We start from the raw sequence: 26,822 nt of genomic DNA on the forward strand, positions 1-26,822 counted from the left end.
CCCAACTGTGTGTTGTTTGGTTTCCATTCTCTTTGAGATCTGTCAGAGCTCCAGGTGGGGTGGGGGAGACATCCTACATCCGGGAGGAAGGCTGGAAGAACAGGTTTCCGCCCCTTGGGCTGGGGTGGAGAGGAGGCTGTGGGTGGCATCCCAGCTTGCCTCCCTCTCCAGCATCTACTGCCAGGCTCGCTCAAGAGTCTCATTCCCAGGGTAGAAATCAAACCTCTGGCGTCACTGTGAATTAATAGTGAATGTCAGCACAGTCATTATGGCCTATGTTACCAAATGCCCGGAATTGGAATGATGTGTGTCTTTTTTTTTCCCCTTTGAACTTAAAGGGATCCCTCCAACCCTCCATAGAGCTCCTTTTTATGGAGATTGTTTGCTAGGAGAAGAGACAAAGAGAGGGCTGCTGACCCTAAAAGAAAGCAGCTGTTTGAATGCCTAGCTCTAGGACTTACCTTTGACACCACAATTCAGTCTTCCCCTGAAAAGTGGGGTGGACAGTGGATGTCTCATCCACTTTTCTGTGGCAGTGCTGAATTCCTACTGGGGAGAGTGAGGGGGTTTGGTTTGCCTACTGGAGTGAGGAAAGGGCTCGATGGTTGGAGAGTGACCCTCTCTGGGGGCACTCACTGGTCTATCCCCCTCCCTCTGGATTATCTCATTCTGGGTTCCCCAACTGAGAGCCAGGGAACCCTCTTGGAAAAATGGTTTCCCCCTGCCCCAGAGTTGGGTCTAACTCTGTTGTTTCTGGCTTCTCAGCAAATATCTGTGCTTCTCTTTTTCCAGGATGCCTGACCCTGATTTCACAGTCCGAGATGTCAAACTCCTAGTGGGTAAGTTGCTCAATGTGTGTGCAGCTCAGAGATGCCGAAGTTGGGGGGGGGGGAGGGACAAGAGGCAGAGGTCTTCGCCACCCTCCTGTTTAGATTTTTAACTGCCTCTGAAAAGAAAGTCCCTGTGGGAGGAGGCAGGAGCAGGTGTGAGCTGCAACCGTCTCATTCCGGAGAACAGGTCAGATTGCAAAGTCATAAGAAGCTGTGTGAGAGGGTGTTGGCCAGTGCACAGTTTTATGAGGGCTGATTTGGACCCTAGCCTCCATCACAACACAATCTTAGATTTCTCCTTTGCATTGTTTGGGGCTTGCTGGGTAAACACTGGGTGCTTTGTGACCCCTGAAAGACTTTCAGACTTTGGAGGGGAGGGATCCTGCTTCCTGCTTCCTCAGGGTTCTGGACAGGTCTAGGGTGGGGTTTGCCACTGAGTACCCAGCATATGCTTATTAACTCCCGAGCACCTGCCGAGTGTGCTCTGCAGAGTGATCACTTAGTGCTCCAGACTCCTGACCTGGCATTTCAGATGTTACAGGACGTCCTTCAATAAATCCGTTCTTTCCAGAAGTGTTTCTCAAGTAGCTCCTTCATGGCAGGCAAGTTCAGAGCTGTGAACATGACAGACAAGATCCCTGTCCTCTTGGTTGGAGCGATAGGCAACAGACAAGTAAATAGTTTTTAAAAATCGATACCTTTTTGGATGATGATAAGGCCTATGAAGAAACAAGGCAGGGTAATGGGCTGTGTCTTAGATGGGCTGGTCAGAGAGGGCCTGGGGTGTGTGTGTGTGTGTGTGTGTGTGTGTGTGTGTGTGTACATATGGACAGAAGCCTGACTGATGAGAAGCCAGCTGTGGGAAAGAACATTTCAGATTGAGGGATAGGCCAGGTCAAAGGCCAGGAGGTGGGGGACGAGTGGAGTGAGTAAGGGGGAAAGGAGAAAAGGGGAGAGGTCACAGGGCCAGAGCCATGTAGGGCATTACAGGCCCTGGTGGGGAGTTTGGGTTTGGCTCCCAGTGTGGTGGGAAGCCCTGGGGAGTTTTAAAGTGGGGTGAAGGGGGTAGACATGCAATCTGATCACTCTCTTTGGGAGAGGTTTAAAAACACTTTTTTAATTGACATAAAATTCATAGGCCGTAAAATTCACTATTTAACCACTTTGGAGTGTACAACTCAGTGCTTTTAGTACGTTCACAAGGTTGTGCAGCCATCGCCACGCTATGATTTCAGAATCCTATCACCTCTAAAGTCAGCCCTGTACCTCCCAGTTCTCTGCTTTCAACTCCCAACAACCAGGGATGTGCTTTTTGCCTCCGTGGGTTTGTCTGTTCTGGACATTTCGTGGAAGTGGAATCATATAATATGTGGCCTTTTGTGATTGGCTTCTTTCACTTAGCATCGTGTGTTTGAGGTTCATCCATGTTGTAGCAGGTGTTAGTGCTTCATTCCTTTTTTTTTTTATTTATTTTTGAGAGAGAGAGAGAGGGAGAGAGAATGAGTGGGGGAGGGGCAGACAAAAGGGGACAGAGGATCTGAAGTGGGCTCTCTGCTGTCAGCACAGCAGACATGGGGCTCCAACCCACAAACCCACAAACCTGGAGATCATGATCTAAGCTGAACTTGGACACTTAACTGACTGAGCCACCCAGGCGCCCCAGTGCTTGGTTCCTTTTTATGGCTGAATATGATTCCAGTGGACGTGTGTGCATAGACCACATTTTGTTTATCCATTCATCAGTTGGTGGACATTTTGCTTGTTTCTCTCTGTGTTATAGATAATGCTGCCATGAATATTTGTGTACAAGTTTTTGTGTGAACACATGTTTTCATTTCTGTTGGGTCTACACCTAGTTAATTGGGTCATATGTTAACTTTATTTAACCCGAGGAACTGCCAGACTTTTTCAAAGCAGCTGCACCACTTTACATTCCCATTAGGAATGCAGGAGGGCTCCAGTTTCTCCACATCCTCGCCAAACCTTGTTATTGCTTGTGCTTTTTTTTTTTCCATTTTAATCTTTTTTTTTTTTTTTTTAAGTTTAAGTAGGCTCTATGCCCAACATGGAGCCCAACATGGGGCTCAAACTCAAGACTCTGAGATCGAGACCTGAGCTGAGCTTAAGAATCAAACATTTGGGGCACCTGAGTGGCTCAAGTTGTTTAAGTGTCCGACTTGAGCTCGGGTCATGATTTTATGGTTCGTGGGTTCCCACATTGGCCTGCTTCAGTTTCTGTGTCTCCCTCTCTCTCTGCCCCTCTCCTGCTCATACTCCATTTCTCTCTGTGTCTCAAAAATAAACAAACATTAAAAAAAAAAAGAGTCGGATGCTTAATAGACTGAGCAACCCAGGCATCCCTGCCTGTCTTTTTTTTTTTTTTTAATGTTCATTCATTTTTGAGAGACAGAGCGGAGGCAGGGGTGGGGCAGAGAGAGAGAGAGAGAGAGAGAGAGAGAGGGAGACACAGAATCCAAAGCAGACTCCAGGCTCTGAGCAGTCAGCATAGAGCCTGACGTGGGGCTCGAACCCACAAACCGCAAGATCATGACCTGAGCCGGAGTTGGACATTTAACCAACTGAGCCACCCAGGCACCCTAGGACATAATTTTTTTTAAAGCTGGATTCTAGAAATGCTGAAGGAAGTGAACATCACAGCAGAAGCAGCAGACTTTCTGACCCTGTGCGGAAGATGGCATGATGGACCCGCAAAATTAAGTCTTGGCACATACGACTCATTCTGGGGCCGAAACCCCACCCTACCCTTTGCTGCTGGACAACCTTAGTTTGAGGCCCACCTCTGCCAGTTGACTGATTTGGGGCATGCTGCTTAATCTACCTAAGCCTCTGTTCCCTCATCTGCAAAATAGATCTAGTAGTAGAATCTGCCTCAGTGGAGGATTCTAGAAGAGAATGAATGAATGCTTGGCATTTTGTTGGCAGACGAGTGCTTGATGAATGGTCCCTGTTATTATTTATTATAAAGGAAGGCCATGGATGTGATAAAATTCTCTTTTTTATTTTATTTTATTTTTTGAGAGAGAGAGAGAGAGAGAGAGCAGGGGAGGGGCAGAGAGAGAGGGAGAGCAAGAATCCCAAGCGGGCTCCACACTGTCAGCACAGAGCCCGATGTGGGCTCTAACTCATGAACCATGAGATCATGACCTGAGCCGAAATCAAGAGTTGGATGCTTAACTGAATGAGCCACCTAGGAGCCCCGATAAAATTCTCTTTATGAGCAAGGATGAAAGCTAGATTCTCAAGTCTGAGGTTCAGGCGACATCAGAGTCTTAGTAATGTTGCTCTTGGCCCTTTTGAGGAACTTAAAAACCCTTTGCAGTTTTATTTTGCTCTAGTCATTTCCAGGCTTCTACTGCTTTCTTTGCACCTCATTTGTCTGGTTGTTGAAGCAAGAGGACTCAATTAGATGGTCCTCATGTCCTTGCCAGCTCTCGAAAAGTCTGGGATGGCAAAGAAGGCAGGAATAGTGATACCTACACCCTATCTCTCTTGGCATTTCTGTGATGATCAAATGGATTGATGGGTATTGAAGTGCTTTGTGAAGATATAGTGTGTTCCATGCAGTTAGCATGGGGTATTATGCCCATTTTAATCTCTGAGAGTGCACGCAGGCTTCCGGGGAGCAGCAAAAGGGCACATACTTCACAGTGACATAAATGGCAAATGTAACTCAAGCTGGCCTAAGCAAAACAGAATTCACTGGCTTACATAATAGGTTTAGAGTGTGACCTTCAGGCACGTCTACATCTAGGTGTTCCAAGAAGATCTTGAGAGGTTGACTCTTATTTTTCCTTTCTGCTTCCCTCTTTGGCTTCCTCTTTCTGCTTCATTCTTGGGCAAGCTTCTCCCCATGTGGTGGCAAAGATGGTGAGCCAGCAGCTCCGGCTTTATCCTGCCAGCTCAGGTTCTCCTTCCCGACCCGCCAGTCGTTCCATCAAATGTCTCTGGATTGGGTCTGATGGCTTTAGCAGCACCCCATCCCTGGAACTGGTGGCTGGGGTCAGCTGCAGCACAAGCAAGTGATCTGGGAGTGGGGAAGGGGTGATTATCCAGGGTTGCTGGGCGACATTAACATGTCCCAAACGCAAATAGGAGTTCTGCCTTGGAAGGTAGGGTATGGGGAAGGCTGCGCCAACCCTGTCAGTGTGGGATCTCACCCTCTGTCTTCTAGACTCTTGCCCCCTCCCCAGGCCTCGTACCTTGGGAGGCAACTGTTCTAGAAGGGGCCAGCTATTGAGGCACCGGTTGCAGCCACAGATTCTTCTCTAATGCCGTAAATCAGGCTTTGATCTATCAGCCCCATTTATATGCCTTCTGGGAATTCAGATACCTGGTCTCCATTCCTAACTCCTCGCCTTTAAAAACAAAAAAGGCACTTTGCATTTTTAGGACACGGTACGCTTTAAAAAAAAAAAAGGCTTTTTATTGAAGTATAATGTACATATAGAAAAGTGCACGTATGATAACCATACATCTTGATTAATTTTGACAAATTGAACGTACTATGGTCACTGGCACTCCAGAATCAACCCCTGTGTCCCTATCCAGTCACTGCCCTCCATTGTCATCCTGACTTCTAGCAGCGTGGATGAATTTCGCCTGTGTTCATCATACTTTATGACAGTGGAATCAGGCAGGCGTCCACTTTTACTTTCAACTTCTTTTGCTCAGCTTGGTGTTTATAAGACTCATCGATACTGTTGTGTATAGTTGTAGGTGGTTTATTTTCATTGCCGTAGTTTTCTGTTGTGTGACTATTTCCCTATGTATGTATTCATCCTATTATTATTATTGTTGTTTATTTTTTGTAAGTAAGCTTCACGCCCAGCACAGAGCCCAATGCGGGGCTTGAACTCATGACTCTGAGTTCATGACCTGAGTTGAGATCCAGAGTCAGATGCTTCACTCACTGAGCCACTCAGGTGCCTCTATTCATTTTCTTATTAGTGGGCACTCTGATAGCTGCCAGTTTAAGGCTGCTGTGAACACCCCGGGACATGACTTTTGGTGAACAGATGGGTGCATTTCAGTCGGGCATATACCTAAGGGTGGAACTGTTTGGGTCACAGGGTATGAGCATGTGTTTAGTTTTAGTAGACACTGTCAGTAACCGTCCACAGGGCTTGGTCTGCTTCTCATTGCTCTGCATCCTCACCAAGAGTTCATGTTTCCATCCTTTTTTTTTTTTTTTTTTTTTTTAAAGTAGGCTCCAGGGGCGCCTGGGTGGCGCAGTCGGTTGAGCGTCCGACTTCAGCCAGGTCACAATCTCGCGGTCCGTGAGTTCGAGCCCCGCGTCGGGCTCTGGGCTGATGGCTCGGAGCCTGGAGCCTGTTTCCGATTCTGTGTCTCCCTCTCTCTCTGCCCCTCCCCCGTTCATGCTCTGTCTCTCTCTGTCCCAAAAATAAATAAACGTTGAAAAAAAAACCAAAAACTTTAAAGTAGGCTCCACACCCATCACGGAGTCCAATTCGGGACTTGTACTCACGACCCTGAGATCAAGACCTACCTGAAATCAAGAGTCAGACAGTTAACCAACTGAGCAACCTAGGCTCCCCTTTCCATCCTTTTCATTTTTTTTTTTTTTTTTGAGAGACAGAGAGCGCAAGTGAGCAAGGAGAAGAGAGAGAGAGAGAGAGAGAGAGAGAGAGAGTCCCACGAGGGGCGGGGAGAGAGAGAGAAGCGGGGCTCACCCTGGGCTTGTGTTTTACCCGAAGCAGGGCTCCAGCTTACCCGATGTGGGACTTGAACTCACGAACTGTGAGATCATGACCTGAGCCGAAGTCAGATGCTTAAGGAGTGAGCCACCCAGGTGCCCCATCCTTTTAATTTTAGTCACACTTCTGTGCTGGAGGGAGTATAGTTTTATCACATGGTGGTTTTAGTTTGCATTTCTTTAATAACTAATGAAATTGAACTCTGTTTCATATGTTTATGTGAGCTGTCTGATCAAGTCTTTTCTCCATTAGTTTGAAGGGTTGTCTCTTGTTGATTGTAAGAAGTATTAGTTTGCGAGGGCCGCCATGACGAAGTACCACAGACTGGATGATTTAAATAACAGAACATTTTTTTTAAGTTTTTAGATGTTTATTTACTTATTTTGAGAGAGAGAGAGAGAGAGAGAGAGAGAGAGAGCGAGCAAGCATGAACAGGGGAGGGGCAGAGAGGGAGGGAGAGCTAGAATCCCCAGCAGGCTCCATGCTGTCAACACAGAGCCCAACACAGGGCTCAAACCATGAGCTGTGAGATTGTGACTTGAGCCAAGATTAAGAGTCTCACGCTTAGCTGACTGAGCCACCCAGGCACCCTGCAGAAATTTATTTTCTCACAATTCCGGAGCTAGAAGTCCAAGATGGAAGTGTTTGTTGTGGGGCTGGTTTCTCTGAAGACCTCTCTCCTTGGTTTGTAGATGACTGTCTTCTCCCTGTGTCTTCATATGGTCTTCCCTCTGTTTCTGTGAACTAATCTCTTCTTATATCAGTCTTGGGGTGCCTGGGGGGCTCAGTTGGTTAAGCATCTGATTCTTGATTTCAGCTCAGGTCGTGATCTCAACAGTTCATGAGATCGATCCCTACATTGGGCTGTGCGCTGACAGCACAGACCCTTCTTGGGATTCTCTCTCTCCATCTTTCTCTGCCCCTCCCTCACTCATGCGCAGGCTCTCTCTCTCTCAAAATAAATAAATAAGCTTAAAAAAAAGGGGGACATCAGTCTTGTTGAATTAGGGCCCACCCTAAAGGTCTTATTTTAACTTAATTACCTCTTTAAAGACTGTTCTCAAACATGATTACATTTTGAGATCCTGGGGGTTAGGAGCTCAACACATAAATGTTAGGGGACACAATTCAGCCCACAACATAAAGTTTCTTGATCTATTCTGGATATGATTATACATTCCAAAATCTCTTACTTTGTGGATTGTGTTGCCTTTTCACACCCCTAAAGGTGTCTTTGAATGAACAGACAGACGTTCTTTATTTTAACATAGACCGTTTAGCGCTTCTTGGTCTATTACTTATTTTGTGTTTTGTTTCAGAAATATTTGCATACAGCAGGGTTGGAAGATCTTCATGTGTTTTTCTCAAAAAAAAGCTTTATCGTTCAGACTTTCACGTTTAGGTCTGTAGTTTATGTGGAATTGATTCTTGTGTTTGGTGCACAATAAGGGTCACGATCCCTTTTCTCCTACGTGTATATCCAGTTAATCCAGTACCGTGATTGAAAAAGCATCCTCTCCCCATGGCAATGAAGTATTGTCTTTGTCGTAAATCAGGTGACTGCTTTTGCATGCGTCTGTTTCTGGATGCTCCAGTGTGTCCCCTGAGCAGCTCCCCGCATCCTGCAAATAACGGGCTCAATCCCAGATAATCCATTTAAGAAGAATGGGATATTTTCACATATGTGGGTTGGGAGTTGGGGGGATAGGGAGACTGGGAAGGAATTCTAGTTGCCTCTGAAGATGCTTTAAACTTTCTGAGAAAACATATCCATAAAGTGCTGGGTCCCCACTCACTCTCTACCAATTGTGTCGCTGATTGTGTCCTGCATATTATCTTACTGTATTTCTCTCTAAAGAGGATATCCTAGCTCACCGATGTTTTCTTTGACCCCCTTTCTTGAAAAATATTCATGACAAATCACCTCATTCAGTATTTATTTATCCAATTATAGAAATAATCTCCTGTCTCTTACTGTCTGTTTACCAAATGACCTCATTTTGTCCTCACCAATAATCATATAAATTGTTACCGTTCACTCTCCCGATGGGGATCCGAGGCTCAGGGGGAACAACCCACATGGCCCGTGGATGGGCGATCTACATGGGACCTGAACTCAGCTCTGGGTGTTTCTCACACTTTTGCTTCATGACTTTCTCCTCCATTCATTCTTCCTTCGTAGTGTTACTGGTGTCTGCATTGTGTCTGGTGAAGGAGACTCACCAGACTTGGATGTGCCCTTGCCAGGTTGTGCTTAGTAAATTCTCACACTTTAGAAATCAAAGATAGCTGGGGCGCCTGGGTGGCTCAGTCGGTTGAGCATCCAACTTCAGCTCAGGTCATGATCTTGAGGTTTGTGAGTTCAAGCCCCGCGTTGGGCTCTCTGCTGTCAGAGCGGAGCGTAGAGCCTGCTTTGGGTCCTCTGTCCCTCCCTCTCTCTGCCCCTTTCCCACTTGTGCTCTCTGAAAAATGAATAAATACTAAAAAAAAAAAAAAAAAAAGTCAAAGATAGCTGACTTGCCTCCAGACTTTTCTTTTCTTTTTTTTTTTTAAGTTGGTTTAAAATCATAGACACTTTACATTTGAAACTCTGGAAGAGTTTGTTTTTGTTTTTGTTTTAATGTTTATTTTTGAGAGAGAGAGAGAGAGAGAGAGAGAGAGAGAGAGATCATGACTTGAGCCGAAGTCAGACGCTTCACCACTGAACCACCCAGGTGCCCCTCTGGAAGAGCTCTTAGAATTCCTCTAGTCTTGCTTTCCCCTTACACAGGTGGGAAAAACTGAGGCCTGGAGACAAGTGACTTGCAAGTTGCCCAGACAGCAGATGGCATATGAGATTCAAACATGGGTTTGAATTTCAGTGATTGGGAGAAGATGATGCTTGTAATGGAAACCCAGAGGAAAGGTAGACTTGTGCGGGGGGTGTGGATGGGCTCAGTTCTGGCCACGTTGAATGGAGCTCGAGAGAGAAATCCAGGGTGGACAGATGGCACGGCAGGCATCCACCTGGCAGAACAGATAGAAACTCAAGCAGAGGAAGGTGCATGAAGTCAGGAAGGCTGAGACTCCTGAGTGCCAAGGAAGGAGAGTTTCAGAGGAGTTCGGTTATAGTTATTTTTTTTTTCCTTTTTTCTTTTTTGTTTTTTTGTTAAATAAGTTTTAAAAATTAATTTATTTTTTTAATTTTAATTTTATTTTTAAAATATTTATTTTTGGGAGAGTGCAAGCGGGAGACGGGCAGGGAGAGGAGGACAGAGGATTTTGAAGTGGGCTCTATGCTCTCAGGCTGACAGCAGTGAGCCCCATGTGGGGCTCAAACTCATAAACCTCAAGATCATAACTTGAGCCAAAGTCAGACGCTCAACCAACTGAGCCACCCAGGTGCCCCTATTTCTTTCTTTCTTTCTTTTCTTTAATGTTTATTTTTGAGAAAGAGAGAGACAGAGTGTGAGCTGGGGAGGGGCAGAGAGAGAGGGAGACATAGAATCCGAAGCAGGCTCCAGGCTCCGAGCTGTCAGTGCAGAGCCCGACATGGGACTCGAACTCAAGAACTGTGAGCTCGTGACCTGAGCCAGAGTCAGATGCTTAACTGACTGAGCCACCCAGGCACCCCTTTTTTTTCTTTAAGATGAGCCCCAGCTCACTGGTTTGTCCTATTTCCCTTTCCTTGGAATGCCAGTGTTCTGAAATCAAAATCTTGACTGTACCTGGGCTTTGGGGAGCTAAACTTGCTTCTGCCCACTGTTTACCTAATAGAAATCACTCCCCTGTGGGTAGCTCCTTAGACTGGAACTGCTCGCATTAGCTGTTGCTTCCTGAGATCTTAGAAGCCAGGAACCTCTGCTGTATTTTTTCGTCTGATCCACATAAAACTGTATTTGCCACTATCCCCATTCCATAGATGTCAAATTGAGGCTCAGAGTGATTTGTCCACAAATAGCTAGTGTGTGGAGTTGCTGATTTGTGCCCATATCCATTTGACTAAGGAGCTGTTCTCTTAACTTCTGCACAGTACTGTGGCTGGCTCTTGGTGTCCCATAATCCAGAGCTCTGTAGTATTTTTGGCTTGAGTGTCTGTTTGGATTTTCTTGGCTGATTGGGTTTCACCCTGATTTGTTAGCCTGGGTTTGTATCTTCTTCCGGTTTTTTTTTTTTTTAAGTTTATTTATTTTTGAGAGTGTGCAGAGAGAGAGGGGACAGAGGATCCCAAGCAGGCTCTGTGCTGACAGCGGTGAGCCCGACGTGGGGCTCGAACTCATAAACTGTGAGATCATGACCTGAGCCGAAGTCAGACGCTCAACCAGCCGAGCCACCCAGGCGCCCCTGGTTTGTATCTTATGCTCATCTGTCTGTGAGGGTCGGGATCTTGCACCCGGGGCACAGAGGACATCCTGGTATTGGATCTGTGCTGGAGATAATTTTATTTATTTATTTATTTATTTATTTATTTATTTATTTATTTATTTTTAATAAATTTTTTAAATAATGTTTTTATTTATTTTTGAGACAGAGAGAGACAGAGCATGAATGGGGGAGGGTCAGAGAGAGAGGGAGACACAGAATCTGAAACAGGCTCCAGGCTCTGAGCTGTCAGCACAGGGCCCGACGCGGGGCTGGAACTCACGGACCGCGAGATCATGACCTGAGCCGAAGTTGGCTGCTTAACCGACTGAGCCACCCAGGCGCCCCTGGAGATAATTTTTAAAGGTGCAGAGGTGAGGAGCCAGAAGATAACAGTGCTTAGGGAGAACTTAAGGACCTTTGTAAGCACCTTATTTCACAGTGAAGACACTGAAGCCTAGACCCTACAATAGATCTGTCCCAGGTGGTGCAGATAGTGTCTGCTCTGGGCCCTCCCCTTTCCCTCATACCTTCAGTTTGGGAGAGTGTCCTCAAAAGGACTCCTGCCTTTAAGTTTACAAAGTGCTTTCAGTAATCGTGTCAGAAGGTCCTATTCTCTTCACTTTACAGATGAAGAAACAGAGACCCAGAGAACTTCAGGGATATACATACCAAAGGCTTCACCGCTAGGAAAGAGTGAGATTTGAACTGTGGCCAGTGCTTTTGCTAATAAACACTACCTCTGTGAAATGGATGAGGAGACACTTTCAAGGAGCAGAATAAAAAACCATTTGAGAAACTTGAGGAAGATAGAGAGGGTTCCAGAACGACGATGGAGGACAGTTGTGGGCACTCTCAGGAGGAGTTTGGGGTCAGTGCCTGTGTGTACTTTATATTAGTGTTCAAGGTGACTTTCAGCAGCCTCTCCCCGGCTCTGAGCCCGTGGCTCTTGGAGCTGACTGATGGGGCCTTCAAAGCAAGGGCCATGGGGCTACGGATTAATTTCTGCAGCTGGAATTTGTTGGATGTGTGTGTAGCCTGTGAGCCCAGAGAACCAATGAGAATGGGGGGGTGGGGAGGAGAGAGAAAAGGAGGGGGGTTGAGCTGCTGGCCTACTTAGGGACGCCAGACACTGCTCAACGTGGAAAATTTTCCCTGTAACCCGTTGACTTCAGAAGCCGGAGAGTTCCATTGCTCTGGGTCCCTTGCAGGATCCAAAGGGCAGCTTGTCCCTGTCATCCGCTCCAGAGGTGGCTGCTCCCAACGCTGGGAGGGCCACATTCCATTGTTAGCACTGATCTGTCCCTTCTTCTGTCCCTTGGGGGCACACGCCTCTTCCCCCGGTACTGAGCTTCCTGCTCAGAGACCTGGCATTTACAGCCAGCTCTCCTTTGCCATCAGCAGCAGACCAGACTGGGAACCTGAGAAGATGGAGGGCTGATTCTTAATCTCCCAGCTCAGACTGAAGAGGACAGGCAGGCCCCACAGGCCCCAGTGTCCCCAGTGACCCCTGGGGCAAGCCTGTGGGTCTCGTCCCCCACATGCTTCTCTCCAGTTCATGTTTAAGGGATCTGATCTATTTAAGAAGTAGGCTAAAAATCAGTGTGTTGGTCCTAGAAGAGGACCTGAAAAGACCTAACCCAGTGGTTTTCAAAGGGAAATCCCCAGAATCTGGGTCTGAGTTCTCAGCGCAACCCCCCCCCCCCCCTTCCTGCTTTAACCTGAGCTGCTTGTTTTTATTTATGCCTTTGGCTCTTGTCAGAGCTTCTGTTTGAAGAAGGAGTTCTATGGCGGTAAAAACAGAAGTGTAAAGGTCATTCTTCCTGCCTTTGCACATGAGGCAACTGAGGCCTGGAGCAGGGTCAGTTAGGGTTGCTGGGACTGGAACTCAGCCCAGGGCTCTTGACACTGTTCCAGGTGCCCTGGAGGCATCTACCGCTCTTTGCGTGGCCTCCTGTGGGAGGAGCCAACAAACCAGGCACCCTTGCCTCCAGTGTGGTTCTTCATGTGAGAATAAAAGAGCCTGTTACGGGGCTGTGTCTTCAGGGTTAAAATCGCGGGGCCTAAGAAGACCACATATGAGGCAGGGGCATGAGCTCCCTTTCCCCCATCTGTCTGATTGGGACACCTCCTCATTTCCTATTCAAAACGTCAGGGCCCAGACCAGCTCTGTGGCTAGTGGCTAAGTGTGTTGCACACCCTACCATGTGCCAGACATTGTGTTAGGTTCTCTTACATCAACGGGCCCCTTTTACAAATGAACACCCTTCCAATTCTAGAAAGGGTAAATGAGTCCCCTGAAACCACAGAGCTAGGAACAGAGCTGGGATTTGCTGGAGAGAATTTAAAAAAGTAATGAGGAGAGGGGTGCCTGTGTGGCTCAGTCAGTTAAGCGTCAGACTCTTGATTTCAGCTCAGGTCATGATCTCATGGTTCATGAGTTTGAGACCCACCTCAGGCTTCGTGCTCACAGGGCAGAGCCTGCTTGGGATTCTCTCTCCCTCTTTTTCCATCTCTCCCCTGCTCTCTCTCCCTCTCAAAATAAGTAAATAAGCTTTGAAAAATAAAATAAATAAAACCTTAGTCATAATAGCATTATCACACCTAATCTTTTAAAAACAACAATTCCTGGGATGCTTGGGTAGCTCAGTTAGTTAAGTGTCCGACTTTGGCTCAGGTGATGATCTCGCAGTTCGTGAGTTCAAGCCCCGCGTCGGGCTCTGTGCTGACAGTTTGGAGCCTGGAACCTGCTTTGGATTCTGTGTCTCCCTCTCTCTCTGCCCCTCCCCCACTCACACTCTGTCTCTTTCTCTCTCTCTCTCTCTCAAGAAATAAACATTAAAAAAAATAAAAATAAATAAAAATAAAAAAATAAAAACAATAATTTCTTAAAATGAGTAAATATCAGAGGTACCTGGCTGGCCCAGTCAGTAGAGTGTGCACCTCTTGATCTTGGGGTTGTGAGTTCAAGCCCCACATTGGGCATAGAGCTTACTTAAAAAAATAAAATAATTAATTTAAAAAATAAATAAAATATGTAAATATCTATATTTATTGTTCAAACTCCCAGTTTCATGTGACCATACATATCACTTCTTTGTTTTGTTTTGTTTTGTTTTGCCAGTTCTATGAGTCGGAAGGTAAATAATGTCCTTATATTGTGATTGGTTGTGATGCCTTTTAAGTCTCTTATTTATAATCTCTAGACCCTCCTACCATCTCACACCAGTCTGAAGAAGTTGGATTGTTTGACCTGTAGAGTTTTCATGGTCTGGATTTTGCCGATAGCATTCCCTTGGAATAGCTTGTGTTCTTTCTTGTGTAGTTTCTGTAAATTGGCAGTTGGGTGTAGACTCCTGATCAGGTTCAGGTTCAGGTTCATTTCTGTCTCTCCGCACAGAAATGTACTCATTCATTCATTCATTCATTCATTCATTCATATTTTCTGGCAACACTACTTCACAGATGATGTTCTGTTCTTCCATCAGGAGGCACATGATGTCAGGTCATCTCTCTCTCTCTCTCTCTGTCTCTCTCTGTCTGATGTTGGAAGGCATTGATGTTTAATGTCTAGCTTCATTATCGTGTTGGGGCTACAAGGTTGGTGACGGTCTAGTTTGATAATCCTTTGTCATTTGTTGACTGGAAGACACCTGGAGAGACACTTCCCCTATTCTGCTGTTTGTTTCAGCCTAGCCCTTATCTTAGACTCAAGCCCGTGGTCACTTCTCCCCACCTCTTTCTGCCTCCCTTGAAAGTGTGCTATCATTTCTGCACTTCTCCCTACCCTCTGGGGGCCGGAACCCAGCAGAGTTGAATTTTCTAGGTCCTCGCGTTTCCCTGGGGGTTTATGTTTATGGAGCGCAGGCACCTAAAAGAACTGACTTCCCTCCTCCCTTTCTTCCTGCTTCAAGCCCTCCCACAGACTGTGGTTTCCAGGACACCTGGGGAGCTGGATGGAGCTCCCCTGCACACCAAGGAAACTATTCTTAGAACCAGTGTCTCGACCTTCCGCTCCAGACCCAGTCACTCAGCCTCTCACACCCTCGGGCCTCTTTCCTGCATACCCTTACTCCCCCGTCAGTCCCAGCTGCTCCTCACTGCTCCCATCCCTCCAGGTCCTGACTTCCCTTTTCATCAGAGGGTGGGGGGCCGGCTGAGGTGGGGTCAGCTGGGGCCTGCACCTGGCTAAGAGCAGAGGGAAGTGAGGATGCGTTGAGAGCCCTGGGGATTGTGATGAGGGTGATGGGAGCCTGGTGTGTGTTCAAAAAAGAAAAAACGGGCCTCTCCCACCCACATCCTTCTGTGTTCAGGGACAGTTGTCGCGCTGGTGGGGCTCCTGGTTGCTCACGATTTCCAGATGTTTTTCAGGTGGGGGGGCTTCATCTCTAGCGTGGAGAGGGTTACACATACCCACCTTGAGGCACCCCCAGGCCATTTCTCAGTTTGACTGTTACTTATATGTGAGATCATATGTCATATGCTGGGCAGAACATATAACTGGAAAACACCAACATTATTTATTCATTCCCCAAGTATTTTTACTGAGTTCTTGTTATGGGCCAGGCTCTCTGTTCTAGATGTGTGGGATAGAGTAGTGAGCAAGACAGACAAGACTCCTGCCCTCATGTTGTTTACAGAGTAGCAGGGGAGAGAGACAAGAAACAAGCTGACAAAGAATTAGCATCTAGGATTAAGTGGTAGGATGTCATTGGTGGATGACACTTTCTCTTTTCGAAGCTTCTAGTCAACTACGTTTAGTTACAGGGTATGTCTGTCCTGTAACGCCTAGGACGGTGGTGGGGGTGGGGGGGGATGCGGTGGGGGAGGCCAGGGGGGCAGAATAGCCCTTCTCTGCCTTCGGGGATATTTATGGAGCCCTGTGGGGTCACCCTGTCATTCTCTCGCCCTGCTTTTGGTTTGCTGAGGCTCCCATGGCACCACACCCTACGTGCTTAAGACCACAGAAGTGTATTCCCCCACAGTTCTGGAGACCAAAAGTCCGAAATCAAGGTGTTGGCAGGGCCAGGCTTCCTGGGAAGTCTCTAGGCGAGAATTCTCCAGAGATTCCTCCGGCTTCTGGCAGTTGCTGGCTTCTTTGGTGTTCACACATTGGCTTGTGTCTGCATGATTTCAATGTCTGCCTGCATCTTTATGTCGCTGTGTCCCCTCTGTGTGTGTCCAAATTTTCCGTGTCTTATAAGGACATTGGTGTTGGCTAAGGGCCCACTCTCATCCACTCTGACCTCATTTTAGCTTGATCACAAATGCAAAGACCCCATTTCCAAATAGGGTCCATTTACAGGTGTCCAGGGTTAGGACTTGAACATCTCTTTTTTGGGGACACAATTCAACCATAGGAGCCCGCAGGGTAAGCCGGTTAGTGGGATAGAGGACACTAAGGTTAGGCCCAGGAGAGGAGGGAGCCAACACCGGGCTGTGCCTTTCATACCTCCAGCATTTTGTATGGGCCACCTCAGTTGACTCCACACTTTTTTTTTTTTTTTAAGTTTATTTATTTATTTTGAGAGAGAGAGAGAACGAGCGGGCGAGGGGTGGAGAAAGGGAGAGAGAGAATCCCAAGTAGGCTCTGAGATGTCAGTGCGGAGCCCAATGTGGGGCTTGATGTCACAAACTGTGAGATTGTGACCTGAGCCAAAATTAAGAGTCGGACACTTATCCAACTGAGCCACCCAGGTGCCCCTAGTTTTATTATTTTTTAAAATACCTTGGGGCACCTGGGTGCCTCAGTCAGTTGAGTGTCTGACTTTGGCTCAAGTCACGATCTCTAGGTTTTGGATTCTGTCTCCCTCTCTGCCTCTCTCTTTCTCAAAGAATGAATAAACATTAAAAAGTAAATAAATAAAATACCTTGACGTATGCAGGGAAATAACATTTTTAGGGGGTCATGGTACAGTTTTGGAAATTATTGCACCCTTGTAAGTAAATGATACTATTGAACTAGATTACTTTAAAGCTGCAAAAGTCATAGTTTATAGGTTAATATATGTGTGTCTGTTGCGGGGGTTCTGTATACATGGAAATAAACAGGAGTTGTAAGTGTTGCATAAAATATCTTACAAAAGGCAAGTGTCATGGTGTATGCAAGGCACATACATATTTGAAAACACACTTGTGCCCACAATTTACTCACAGTTACATGTGGATATGAATGTCCTGTAAGGAAGGTGTTAACGTGTTTTAAAAAAACCACTAATTTTGGGGCACCTGGGTGGCTTAGTCGGTTAAGTGTCCGACTTCGGCTCAGGTCATGATCTCATGGTTTGTGAGTTCGAGCCCCGTGTCGGGCTCTGTGCTGACAGCTCAGAGTCTGGAGTCTGCTTCAGATTCTGTGTCTCCCTCTCTCACTGCCCCTTTCTCTTCCCCGCTCTGTTTTTCTGTCTGTCTGTCTCTCTCGAAAATAAACATAAAGAAAAAAAATTACCACTAATTTCAAGAGGTGAAGGGGAGTGGAAGGTACAGGCTTCTACTTACAGAATGAATAAGTCATGGGGACGAAAGGCACAACATAGGGAGTACAGGCAGGAGTTGTCCCAGTGTCATGTGGTTTCAGGTGGTAGCTCCAATTAGTGCTGAGCATAACATGACACAGAGACTTGTCAAATCAGTGTTGTACACTTGAAACTGATGTAACATTGTGTGGCAGATGAACTGCAATGAAATATATATATGTGTATCAGCAACTTGTACATTACGATGTACATACCATGAATAACTCAATATACAACATCTAATTTATTTTAGAGTTTTTCTAATGTAAATATGTGTGTACATTATGATACATGTACATGTTAATGTATATCTATGTTATTGTTTACATATGTGACATATTTATACACACATGCCTATTACATGCATTATGTGTATATCATATGTGTGTACATATAATATGTGCTCACAAAAATGGATAAATTTACCCAGTTTTAAGAGGATTTTTTTTAGAACCAGATTTGGGTTGTTATGTTTTTTGACATCTTTTTATTATAGTCTTTGATTTTCGTTGTATATAAGTTGGCATCATACATAATACTGACTTGATAGAATAGTATTGATATGATGACCTACTATTTTAGAGTTGTCAAAATTGTACACTTATTGTGCAAGTTTGGGACTCAGGTTAATGAGTCAGAAGTATTCAGAAAGAGAAGGGGTTGATATGTACATTCTTGTCATTTTATTTTATTTTATTAATTTAATTTAATTTAATTTAATTTAATTTAATTTAATTATTTTGAGAGAGAGAGTGTGCATGCGTGTGTGAGCAGTGGTGGGGGGTGAGGAGCAGAGGGAGTGAGAGAGAGAATCTTAAGCAGGCTCCACGCTCAGCTCTCAAACCGTGAGGTTGTGACCTGAGCCGAAATCGAGAGTCAGATGCTTAACTGAGCCACCCAGGTGCCCTGACAATCTTGTCATTTTAGATTGGCAGGGACAGGAAGCTGTGAGTTGCATATACAAATCTTTAGTTTTTTTTTGTTTTTGTTTTTTTAATGTTTATTTTTTTTTGAGAGTGCAAGCCGGAGAGGGGCAGAGAAGGGGGGACAGAGGATCTGAGGCAGGCTCTGCACTGACAACATAGAGCCCGATGCAGGGCTTGAACTCACAAACTGAGAGATCACGACCCGAGCTGAAGTCAGACTTTCATCTGACTGAGCCGCCCAGGTGCCCCCAAATCTTTAGCTTGTATGCAGCGAGATGCCATAGCACATTTGGTACCTTTAAGAGCCTTTCATTTGCCTCCAGCATTAATTGTCTGAATGTGAAACAAAAATTTTTTAATTAAAAAAATGAAATTTTAAATTACATCTAATTAATTAAATTTTTAATTAAAAATGTTTTTTTCACAACTGTTTTTTGAGGTAGGTGGTCTTATCTCTGTTGTAGATGAGGACATTGGGGTACTTTGTTTAAAGATCTTATGCTCTGAGGAAAGACAGGAACCTGAAACATGAGTCCTTTGATCCATTTTTGCATGTGGAATGTATTATATATGCTGAAAAGTTAAAAAGAAAATTCTAAAACGAACGCCTGCCACCCAGGTTAGGAAGGATTGTAATTCCTTACATGTTCCTGTGAGACCCTCCCGCCCCAGAGGTGCCTGTTGTCTTGTGTTCTGGGGCTGCCATAACAAAGTACCACAAACCGAGTGGGTTAAAACCACAGAAATTTATTCTCTCAGTTTTAGAAGCCAAAGTCCAAAATCGAGGTGTTGACTGCATTGGTTCCTTCTAGAGTTTCTGAAGGAAACTCCTGCTTTGCCTTTTCCTGCTTTTGGTAACTCCAGGCATTGCTTGGCTTATAGATACATTATTTCACACTCTCCTCCATCTTTCACTTGACCTTGACCTTCTTCTAAAGACACTAGTGATGGGATTTAGGACCCACTCTCAGTCCAGGACAATCTCCTCTTGAGATCCTTACACTAATTACCTCTAAAAGACCCTTTTTCCAAATAAGGTCCTATTCAAAAGTTCTGGGTAAATCTTTTGGAGGGTCACCATTCCACTACCATCTTGAATTTTGTTTATCATTTCCTGGTCTCAATTTAGGGTTTCCCACCTCTGCTTGCATCCCTAAGCCCTGTTAAGTTGTGAAGAACTGAGCCCGTGCATACACCTAGTGCCTCCCTAGGGGAGGGAAGGGCATTGTGGGCGGTTTGTGAAGCCTCTGCAGAGAGAGAAGCTGAAATAGTGCATGGCCCAAGCTCTTGGTCCATGATGAAGGGAGACTCACAAGAAACAATTAGGTAAAAGGAGACACAGAGAGAGAGAGGAAGAAATGAAGTTCTTGTTCTTGTCAGGTTAGAGGAAGTATATGAGATTTAAATTCATATCTTACATTGCTTTGAAAAATAATTTATTGTGGGTGCTTGGGTGGCTCTGTTGGTTAAATGTCTGACTTCGGCTCATGGTTTGTGAGTTCGAGCCCTGTGTCGGGCTCCATAATGACAGCGCAGAGCCTGCTTGGGATCCTCTCACTCTGTGCCCCTCCCCCACTCGCGCTTTTTCTCTCTCTCTCTCTCTCTCTCTCTCTCTCAAAATAAATAAAACCTAAAAAAAAAAATTATTGAGGTGAAATTCACATAACATAAAATTAACCATTTTAAGGTACACAATTCAATGGCGTTTGTTACATTCACAATGTTGTGCAACCATTACTTCTCTGTTGGTTCCAAAACATTTTCATCACCCTGAAAGGAAACGCATAGCCATTAACACTCATTCCTCATTCCTATCCCCCAGCCCCTGGCACCCACTAACCTATTTCTAGTCTCTGTGGACTTACCTTTTCTGTACATGTTATATAAATGGCTTCATGAAATATGTGACCACTGGTGGGGCGCCTGGGTGGCTCAGTCGGTTAAGCGTCTGACTTCGGCTCATGATCTCATGGTTTGTGGGTTCGAGCTCTGCGTCGGGCTCTCTGCTGACAGCTCAGAGCCTGGAGCCTGACTCCCATTCTGTGTCTCATTCTCTTTCTGCCCCTCCCCCGCTTGTGCTCTGTCTCTCAAAAATAAATAAATGTAAAAAAAAAAAATGTGACCATTGGTGTCTGGCTTCTTTCACTGAGTATCATGCTTTTGTTTTTGTTTTTTCCAAGTTTATTTATTTATTTTGAGAGAGAGCGAGCAAGCAGGTGAATTGCAGAGAGAGGGGCCAGGGGAGAGAATCCCAAGCAGGCTCTGAGCTGTCAGTGCAGAGCCCGATGTGGGGCTCTATCTCACGAACCGTGAGATGGTGACCTCAGCTGAAATCGAGAGTTGGATGTTCAACCTGCTGAGCCATGCAGGTGACCCGTTGCGAGACTTTTGAAAGAAAAAAGTTACTTTTAGAATAACCAGCTTTGTTGGTCATTTAGTGCCTGAGTTGTTTTGTTTAATAACATTTTTATTGAGGTATCATTCACATGCCCTACAATTCAACTATTTAAAGTGCCCAATTCAGTGGCTTTTCATCTGTCCACAGAGCTGTGCAAACATCGCCACAGTCAGTTTTAGGACATTGTTATCACCCGCCATAAAAACCTCACACCTGTTAGTCATCCCTGTTATGTTTTAGGATCTGAAGTAGTCAGTCCATTGGACTGGCTGGCAGAGATTTAAGTGGCTCTGACTTTCTACTGCTTAATTTTCTCCACCTGTAATTATAGATGAACTTGGCCCATTAGGTAACAATACCTATCTTTAGGCACTTTATGGAAGTGTTTCATGTGCATTATCTCCCTTAAGGCTCAGATCAACCTGTGGGCAAGCTGCCATTTTTGTCCCCATGTTACAGATGGGGAAACTGATAGAGAAACTAAGAGGCCCAACGTCCAGCTGGTTTTTGATCCATGAAGTCTTTCCTTAATTTGTTGTGCTGATAGAGGCCACTGAGCTCCAGTCTTCAGTGCTGACTTGCATGAGCCTCTAGGTCTGTGATTGTTATCTACCTGCCCAGCAGTCCTTCCACAGCGGGCTTCGCAGACATGACCTTGTGCAAAGTTCGGAAGGAGAGGCTGCAGGAGGTGGGAGGCTGGCCAGAGACGGGGGAGGGTTTGGGTGCCTGTTCTTCTTTCAACTCCCCTGCTGTAATAGCAGCCTCTCTGCCAAGTGGGCTTCCCAGAAAAGCTGAGCAGAGCCTACCTGCTCCAGGAGCCCCGGGTAAGGTAGGAGCCAGCACTGTCCAGAGCAGGCCAGAATTTCCAGCAAAGTTCAGGGATGCCCCCTGGTGGATCTGCACTCCTGAAGCAAAGACAAAGCTGTTCTCCGAGTCTTCCCAGGATCTGTGGGGTCAGGAGCCAGTCCCTGAAGGCAGAGATCATTTTTCAACCCTAGCATGTGATCTGGATTCAGTATTGCATAGGACAGGAACAGGAGTCGGGGGACAGGAGCCTGGGCACCGGATTAGATTGAATTGGCATCACGTTGCAGTTCTGCTGCTCATTAACTGGGCATTTTGGGTCTAGTTAGTTGTCTGAGCCTCGGTTTCTCATCTATCAAATGGGTATAAGTGAAGTTCTACCTCACAGAACCATAATAAACCTAAGATAACCTGTGGAGAGAGTTTACCTGTGCTCAGTAAATATTGACTATTCTAATTGGTAGAGTATGTTCTGGACAACGAGCCGATCCCATCGTCTGTAGACATTAGCTTCCTCATTTATTTATTATTATTATTATTTTTTAATTTATTAATGTTTATTTTTGAGAGAGAGACAGAGCATAAGCAGGGGAGGGGCAGAGAGAGAGAGAGAGAGAGAGAGAGATGCAGAATCTAAAGCAGGTTCCAGGCCCTGAGCTGTGAGCACAGAGCCCAGTATGGGGCTCAAACTCACAGACCATGAGATCATGACCTGAGCCGAAGTCAGATGCTAAACCAACTGAGCCACCCAGGCACCCCTAGTTTCCTCATTTATAAGACAAGGACAGTCCTACCTAGCATCTGGGGTGGTTATGAAAAATTAGATATTGAACCCAAAAGATAGTAACACCCAAGTTCTCATATGTGCCTATGGAATTATTTTTATTATTCAGTTCCTACTATGTGAAATGCACTGTGTATTAATTTAGCAAATACTGAACTTGGGCCTCTTATAAGGCAGGCTCTGTGCACAGAGCTGGGTATATAGCACTGAACCAGATGGGAATAGTAGTCACATCAGCATGTAAGTTCCATGAGGGTTTTGTCTAGTTCAAGGGTTGGCAAGCTTTCTCTGTAAAGATCTAGAGCGTCAGTGTTTTGGGCTTTGCGGGCCATTTAGTCTGTGTCAGCTACTTAGCTTATCCCTTGCAGTATGGACACAGCCAGAGACATTGTGTGAACCAGAGTGTGGCCGTATGCTAATAAAACTTTATATATGGACCCAGAAATTTGAGTTTTGTAGTATTTTCATATCACAAAATATTCTTCCGGAGGGGCACCTGGGTGGCTCAGTTGGTTAAGTGACTTCAGCTCAGGTCTTGAACTCCCGGTTCATGGGTTCCAGCCACTTGGGCTCTGTGCTGGCAGTGCGGAACCTGCTTGGGATTCTCTTTCTCTCTCTCCCTCCTAGATAAATAAATTTAAAAAATATTCTTCTTTTGATTTTTTCCCCCCTCCGTCATCACTTAAAAATGTAAAAACTGTTCATAGCCCGTGGGCCAGGTTTGCCCACGGGTTGTCATTTGCTGCTTCCTTTGCTCTTCTGTCTTGGAGTGGCTTTGAACAAGGTGATCTCCTGCTTCTTGTTCTTTTCTTTCTTTCTTAATTCCACTGGTTTATACATTTCTAAGTTCCCATGGACCATGTGTTTGTCACTGAGCTAATGGGGAATTGAGGTCTTTCCTTAACAGATGGTGGGCTCCTCATTCCAGTCCTGATGCTTGTTTTGTGTCCTGACAGATAGGAGGGGCCAGCTTTCATCCTCAATCACCATGAATTTGGCAATCTGCTGTGTGTCTGTTTTCTCACCGCTCACAGCGCTTACTTTGGTTGTTCCTTCTATGTTGACTGAAGGTCTGGAGCCATTATTATTCCCATCTTACAGATGGGGAAGTAGAGTCCCCGGAAGGGTTGTGGTTTCCTTGAAGCTCTGTTGTTGCTATTGGTCCCAGCGCTAGTGCTGACCGCTCCTGTCTCCCAGTCCTGAGCTTGTTCCTTTGTCTCTGGGAAGCAGTGGGAGGTGACTCAGCTCACTCCTGAGATGAGAAGTGGGACTTTCCTGAGGAGGGGCGCCCCTCATTCCTTTCAGTTCAGCGGTGGTTCCTACGAGAAGTCGTACGTCACATGTTGCATGGGACAGCCGATATTCCTTACTTATTTGTTCCATAAATATGTACTGAGCTCCCGCCATGTGCCAGGCTCTGTTCTAGATACTTGGGGTAAAGTAGTGAGCAAGACAGACAGGACTTCTGTCCTGGCAACGATTACAGAACAGTAGGGAAGAAAGACAACAAAGCCAACAAAACATATTTAGGAATTGTGATTAGTCCCAGGGAATAAGAGGGAGACCCATGCATTTCAGTACCAGGTACTGTGCCTAGTAGTTCTGTGAGCATCATCTGATTTAATCCTCACAGTTAGCCTATGAAAAGAGATGGCAGGGCCACCCGAGTGGCTCAGTTGGTTACGCGTCCGACTTTGGCTCAGGTCATGATCTTGCGGTTTGTGGGTTCGAGCCCCGGGTCGGGCTCTGTGCTTGACAGCAGAGCCTGGAGCCTGTTTCAGATTCTGTGTCTCCCTCTCTCTCTGCCCCACCCCCCCCCACTCTGTCTCTTTCTCCTTCAAAAATAAATAAACATTAAAAAAAAAGAAAAAGAAAGAAGTACTATCCTAGTGTTGTGAATAAACAGAAAGGCCTTGAGTGCCATGCTAAGAGATTCTTTAGTAGGCAGTGTGGAGCATTGAAGGTTTTGAGCAGAGAGAGGAGTGTCCATGGTCAGGTCTCTGTTTTAGAAAGCTCACGCCGGCAGCACTGTAGAGGATGGACAGGAGGGGGTAGTTTGGAGACCTTTTAGGATGTTCTGGACGGGAGGGGGGAGTCCGGAGACTGCTTAGGATGTTCTGGACGGGAGGGGGGCGTCTGGAGACCGCTTCGGAGGTTGTCTTGGACACTAGTAAGGGTGGACTGGACCAGTGTGGAGGCCATGCTGGTGCAGGGAAGCAGTGGAGAGAGATTCAGTGAGGAAAACCAAGTGGATGAGGTGACAGAGCAGACATGGCATATGGAAGAGGCAGGTTTTGTTCATGGGGACCCCAGGTGGGATCCGGGCCCCAAGCTGTCAGGAGCCGCCAGCACGTGCACTCTGCCCCCAGGCGGCCGTCGGCTGGTGGACGTGATGGATGTGAACACGCAGAAGGGCGCGGAAATGAGCATGTCCCAGTTTGTGCGGTACTACGAGACTCCTGAGGCTCAGCGGGACAAGCTGTACAATGTCATCAGCCTTGAGTTCAGCCACACCAAGCTGGAGCACCTGGTCAAGCGTCCGACTGTGGTAGGTCCCCGGCCGCCGTCCCTCTCCTTGACGCCTCCCTCCCGCCTCCTCTCCTTGCCCAGCCTCACTTGCTTCAGGCTTGAGGCCAGCCAGTGTCAGCCCCAGGGAAGGACAGGAGGGGCGCGGGGAGCACGGGGAAGGGTGGAGGTGGTGAGGAAGCCCAGTGGAAGGGCACCCCAAGACAGGAAGTGCTGACAGCGATCTGGCTTTCAGGTAGACCTGGTGGACTGGGTGGACAACATGTGGCCCCAGCATCTGAAGGAGAAGCAGACAGAAGCCACGAACGCCATTGCAGAGATGAAATACCCGAAAGTGAAGAAGTAAGACTGCCTGGCTAGTGGCGGGAGCTGGGGGTGGGGGTGTCTCCTAGCCCAACAGGGTGCTGCTGGGATGTAAGGGATGGGGGTCCTTGGCGTGAGCAGGTTGGCGCCTTGGAACACGGGGCTCTGCATTCCCCATCCAGATGGTCCTTCTTGGCCTCCTTGCCAGCTCTCCCTCGGGGCCTGTGATCTGAGTGGAGGGGAGGAATACTGGGGACCGTCTCTCTGTACTTGTGTGCTTGCCAGACCTTTATCTACTCCTGCCAAGTGACTGCAAGCCCTGGGAGTGGGCAGACCGTGGACACTTTGCTTTTGCCAAGGGCTGGGAAGGGATCTGGTGTTCTTTTGCTGCTTGCTGTTGATATGCAGGGCCTCTGATCCAGAACTTTTCCCGATCAAAGCCCAAGGGCTACTTACTCACTAAACACTCCTTAGCTGGTGTCTCGAAGCGGCAGGTCGGCTCTGGGCCGAGAAGATGGCCACGTCTAATTGCAGGGACATCACTACATATGGACCAGTAAGTCCTGAGACCAGTTGTTAAACATGGGCAGAGGCACCTATGATCCCTCCCACATTCTAGAATTTCGGTAACGGATCCTGGGGACCCTTGGGGCTATCGGGGCTCTCTCCACCTCAGACCGTCTGTGTTTCCATCTCCAAAACGGGAAGGAGATGCTGGCCGTCCCAGGCATGACCGCTGCTCTGGGCTTCCTAGAAGAGTTGGCTCTGGCAGCTCTGAATCCATTAATATCTTTCTGCTCAGCCCTGCTGCCAGGAGTGCCCCCAGGAGCGTGAAGGCTGTGAGCTGTTCATTCACTCCACCCTGAATGAAGGGTAGAGTGAATGTAGATTCGGTGCCAGCTTTGTAAGAGAGGCCAGCACGCTGGCCCTGGCTTCTCAAGGCTTTGCTTTCAAGCTCTCTCTTTCTTTAATTATTTCTCAGGCATTTTTCCTCCCCTTGAAGCTGAAGCTCTTTACACCCCTTAGATTTGGGCTGCGTCAAACACAAAGAACGAGCTCAAGGTGGGGAGGGAAGAAGGGTTTCAGTTCTGTTCCTGTCCCGTTCGATCACAGCAAAATTTCTGGAGCCCCTCAGGTGGGGAAGTAAGATGAATGAAACTAAGAGCCCCTACCCTCTGGAGAATGTGTCGTATAACGCATGGGGTAAGGTACCATCTCATCCTAGGTAGAGTGAAACCAGTTCTGGGACGGGACAGGGAGAGGAGGAATCCTTTTTGGCTGGTGGCAGTGGGAAGTCCTCTCAGAGGGCACACTGCACCTAGGCTTTAAAGGAAGAGGAGATGGGAGGGACTTGGAGGGGGGTGGTGGAGGAAGGGAAGTGCCAGGGGCCTTGATGGAATCATGAGGGTAGAGCTGGAGGAAAGAGTGTGGGGCTCAGAGACTAGTTAGGGGTGGATCACAGCTCTGATCGATTGATTGGGTGATTCAGTCAGCATATGTATTAAACATCTGATTGGTGTTGGGCACTGAGAATGCGGAAAGGAGAAAACCAGGGGAGCTCCCTGCCCTCACGGAGCTTGTAGTCTATCCGGAGACAGACGTTCATCCAACAATCAGAGAAACAAATGGAAATTTGCAGCTCTGTCGAGACCATAAGGCAGAG

The 26,822-nt window shown here is 46.6% G+C and overlaps 1 protein-coding gene across 9 annotated transcripts in view; it reads left to right on the forward strand.

The window, feature by feature from the left end:
* The window catches only part of KDM2B (lysine demethylase 2B), a 153,436-nt gene that overhangs the window by 32,628 nt on the left and 93,986 nt on the right, over positions 1-26,822 (forward strand). For all 9 annotated transcript variants that reach the window (XM_045041766.1, XM_045041763.1, XM_045041759.1 and 6 more), the window contains exons 4-6: positions 793-839; positions 24,700-24,878; positions 25,092-25,198. In XM_045041766.1, coding sequence (XP_044897701.1) covers positions 793-839; positions 24,700-24,878; positions 25,092-25,198 — 333 coding nt within the window. The remainder of the gene's footprint in view (positions 1-792; positions 840-24,699; positions 24,879-25,091; positions 25,199-26,822) is intronic.

Source organism: Felis catus, chromosome D3 (genome assembly GCF_018350175.1).
Source record: "Felis catus isolate Fca126 chromosome D3, F.catus_Fca126_mat1.0, whole genome shotgun sequence".
NCBI lineage: Eukaryota > Metazoa > Chordata > Mammalia > Carnivora > Felidae > Felis > Felis catus.